Here is a 4,363-nt window from a genome sequence, read left to right as displayed (position 1 = left end):
CTTGACTACTAACTGGTGCAGACAGGTGGCCAACTTTTCCGGGCCCATCTTGATGAGTTCCGCTGCGATACCGTCCTTACCAGCCGCTTTGTTGTTTTTGAGCTGGTGGATGGCATCCTTAACTTCCCTCAGCGTGGGAGTTGGTTCGTTCCCGTCCTCTGCTGCACCAACATAGTCATTTCCTCCGCTGCCTTGGTCCTCCGTGCCTACATTCTCTTCGCCATTCAGGTGCTCGTCGAAGTGCTGCTTCCACCTTTCGATCACCTCACGTTTGTCCGTCAGGAGGCTCCCGTCCTTATCCCTGCAGATTTCGGCTTGCGGCACGTAGCCTTTGCGGGATGCGTTGAGCTTCTGGTAGAACTTGCGTGTTTCCTGTGAACGGCACAGCAGTTCCATTTCCTCGCACTCCGCTTCTTCCAGACAGCGCTTTTTCTCCCGGAAGAGACGGGTCTGCTGCTTCCGCCTCTGTCTGTATCGCTCCACATTCTGTCGGGTTCCATGCTGCAGCATTACCGCCCGCGCTGCATCCTTCTCCTCCAGAACCACTCTGCACTCCTCGTCGAACCAATCGTTTCGTCGACTCCGTTCTACGTACCCGATAGTGCTCTCAGCTGCGTTGTTGATGGCTTATTACGAATAATATAATAAAACACTACAAATGCACATTTAAACATGACAGTGGAACACTACAAATGCGTAATAAATTAGGACATCACACTTGGACAAATACAACACAGAACATAAATTTTGCCCTGTTACCCTAATGGATAACAATTTCCGATGACAGGATGACGAGGTTTCATAAACGTTGTTGGTCCATCAGTCAATCCTGTAATCGTATTTTGTCTGGCAGGATGCCTTTCGTTCGCAGCATTAGTTGCTTTCATAGCTTGAGTTTTGTCTAGGATTTTTAATCCTAAGGGGCATCCCGATTCGGGTTTCATCACTAGAGTTCTATAACTTGAAGTCTGTGCCAGGGAAAGGTATTCATCTCTAGTACATCACGGCCCGAAATGGCCTGAATGTTGGCAATCGAAATAGGATTTCGGGCCTCTATTCTGCCAGAGCCCTATAAATGCGCATTAATTCTAGGGCAATATTTACAAGTTAAAATAGCACATTTAACACAAAAATAAAACTTGTAATAGGCTGCTTTGATTGTACTCCAGCAGTCCTCTAGAGGGGCCACATCGAGCACACCCTGGTCCAGCAACGCTGCCTCGAGATTCTGCGCGTATGCGGTGGCGACATTCGGTTGCTTCAGTCGCTCTAGATCGTACCGGGGCGGCCGCCGGTAATGTACGTTGTTAATAACAGAGAGTTTTGGGCGCAGTTTAACCATCACCAGGTAGTGATCGGAGTCGATATTAGCGCCACGATAGGTCCTGACGTCGATAATGTCGGAGAAGTGCCGTCCATCAATCAGAACGTGGTCGATTTGCGATTCCGTTTGTTGTGGTGATCTCCAGGTGTAACAATACGGGAGGCTGTGCTGGAATAAGGTGCTACGAATGGCCATGTTCTTGGAGGCGGCGAAATCGATGGCAACGCCTATGGTAAATTAAATTTATTATGAAATCATGTAATCATGCATATTCTGTCTATTTCTACTGCAATACATTTTGAAATTTGCATTTTGATGACGTTTGAGCATTTTCAATAATGTTATATTTTGCCTAATTTGCTCCTTTGAGGGCCCCTCCTGACTACGCCACTAGCCCATCACCCGAAGGCTTTGGATTTATTCATATTTCCACATGTAGAATGCAACAAAAATAATTATAATAACACTAGTGAAACTCAGATTTGATGCTCTAAACTTTGAGCTTGTTTTGAGGGATTTCAGTTGAACAACCACTGATCCAAGCGATGACGCCCTCCATCACCACCTTTTGCTCGTTCTAGTTCAATCGAAACTATTATGACGAAGGCGACAGACGATTGAAAAACAATCGTCAGACTTGGACGGCCAAACCGCCGTGGTGGCACCGACCATCGATCACCTGGAGAACCCACTGCACCAAAAAGGCAGGAACACAGTAGTTCTAAGATGGTGTCTGTCTACCAAGCTACCAACCGTGGCGAGGTGATGCTTCCCCCATAGATCACCACACGTTGATTGGGTCTACCTTTACTACCGAGGCGGAAAGAAACTTAATTATTAAATCGTGAGTTGATTAATGTGCTACCCATTTTTTTTCTTTTCGATGGCGGCTTCTTGGAGTGATCTTGAGTGATATACAGAATCCGTTGTAGTGCCCGGTGAATTATGAACGGTTGCCAAATAGCGCTTAACGTAAGGGAAATCGGGTGATTTCGTGAAGGGTTTTTATTGATAGTGGTGGTAGAAGGATTGATTATGTGCCACTTATGAACGATATACACGTGTTATACTTATACCATTATATTTCATGCAAACAACTTTTATATTACATATCTATGTCAGAAACTTTCTGCAAAATATAACAAATTTGAGGAAAATTGACGTCTAAACACACTGTTTGCTGTCGATATCATCGACCTCCTTGCGCACATCGCTGGCACTGTATGGTTTCAATTTGCCCGTGATCTGAGCGTAATAGTCCTTGGATCTAATTTCTCGATAGTCGAAGGCCTCCATGAAGTCTTTCTTTAATTTTGGATCGGCCAGCAAGCACTTGTAGTACTCAACAGCCTTTTTCCCTGGGTCGGTTTCTTTCGTTTTGGACTTGCAGTTTTGCATTGTCGCTTTCACCGCATCGGGTTTCTTGCCAACCTGGGTGAAATCCCTTGCAATTTCGTCAATCTAGATTAGAAAAAGAAACTTTGTAACGTCGTTTTCAAAAAGTTACATAAAAAACTCACATTTAACTCGTTCTTATCATTGAAGTAGCGTACGCCCTTAAATATGCATTCCATGAGATTTTCGAATGGCTTTCCAGTGCCCATCTCGTACTTTCTAACTTTGCATAATTCTTTCCGCTGTTGACTACCCACTGGGTAGTGTATTTCTTCACAGTGCACGACGATAGATTGCCCCTTTTGCTTGATATTTTTACCCTGAAACACAATATACATTACCCACACTTCGATTCCCAGTCAACATTCCATTATTACCTTATCCTTGTAGTACTTTTCGGCAGACTTTCCATCGCAAAACAGAATTGCTTTGATTGTTTCCAGATGTTTGGCATGGACGTCTTTGTAGGCGTTGAACACATCCGAGCAGCTGGAGGATTTCAGCGGCCTTATGAAGTCGAACGTATCCGTTAGATCATGCACTTTTTCACGATCTGCTGACTGATATCGATTGAACGTTTCCCATTGTTGCATAACACGAACTCCCTTTTTATATGAAAATAAAGCGGTGATACAAACATAGGTAATGAAAATCATCATTGATTATACCTTCAATCGCTTTTCGACCGGCTCATAAAACCCAATGTTCTCCAGCATACACTTGGTATAACACTGAGTGGCTTCTTCGGTCGATGGCTGCAGTCTCCATTCCATCCAGTTTTTAAGAGCCGCTTTCGGATCCTTTGCCTTCGGAGACCATTCTTCCATACAACGGGCAGCGATGAACTGCAGTTGCTCGGGATTCTTTGCATTCCATAGAGGTGCAGCCTAGAAATACATTGATTGAGTGAAAAGATCGGTTTTGTAAGTTTAGAATCGTACTGTAACGCGTAAAGCTACGAAAGCAACTGCCAAGAGTAGGAAGCTCTTTGGCGAATGCATGATTGACACTGATATCGGCTGCGGTTTTACAATTCTGTTTTATAAGGTACAGTTTGCTAGTTTGTTTGTAATTTACTAGTTGTCTATAGGAAATCTTATGCTTGACCAGCTGTTTTTGTTCAAACATTGTGATCTGTACTTATTGAAAATAATATATCTTGGCTTAACGTCTCACATTTTTTCCCATAAAGAACCTCGAAAACATTTTTGATGTCGATGTGTTTGTGATCTATTTGTCATTTTTTTTTAATTTATTGATGAACTCGTCTGGTTTGCCATCGAAGTTAAGAAGTAATGCGCATGTTCATGGAAAGATTTGTATCTGTCTATCACACTATCAGAATCAGACAACCCGAGCAAAGGCTGACAACCAATCGAAAACAAATTTTGATGTTGTGATATTGCAAATTATGATTACTCAGGTTGATGTCGTTTTGGTCGTTTTAACGGTTAAAACATCAAAAATGAAAGCAGAAAAATGTTCCTGTGAGAGCAAGTTGAAAACAATTCCTGCTATCAGTGATGGCAAATTGATTACTGTTTTTGCTATCAGTGCGAAAAAATGGAAAAATCGTTAAATGTAGAGTTTTTCGAATAATATGAAAACCTAAATACAATACGTTGATTGCACTTATGGTATATC

The 4,363-nt window shown here is 42.8% G+C and overlaps 1 protein-coding gene across 1 annotated transcript; it reads right to left on the bottom strand.

The window, feature by feature from the left end:
• Positions 1-2,391: 2,391 nt before the first annotated feature.
• On the bottom strand, positions 2,392-3,757 carry LOC109407352 (37 kDa salivary gland allergen Aed a 2-like). The gene is made up of 5 exons (XM_029871795.2): positions 3,661-3,757; positions 3,388-3,606; positions 3,097-3,324; positions 2,845-3,039; positions 2,392-2,785 (listed from the first exon to the last, which is right to left on the bottom strand). The coding sequence occupies exons 1-5, from the start codon at positions 3,718-3,720 to the stop codon at positions 2,489-2,491; spliced, it is 999 nt and encodes a 332-aa protein (XP_029727655.1). The 5' UTR covers positions 3,721-3,757; the 3' UTR covers positions 2,392-2,488.
• Between the last annotated feature and the right edge of the window lie 606 nt (positions 3,758-4,363).

This window comes from Aedes albopictus, chromosome 2 (assembly GCF_035046485.1).
Source record: "Aedes albopictus strain Foshan chromosome 2, AalbF5, whole genome shotgun sequence".
Classification (NCBI taxonomy): Eukaryota; Metazoa; Arthropoda; class Insecta; order Diptera; family Culicidae; genus Aedes; species Aedes albopictus.
This window is presented reverse-complemented; position numbering and strand designations above follow the sequence as displayed.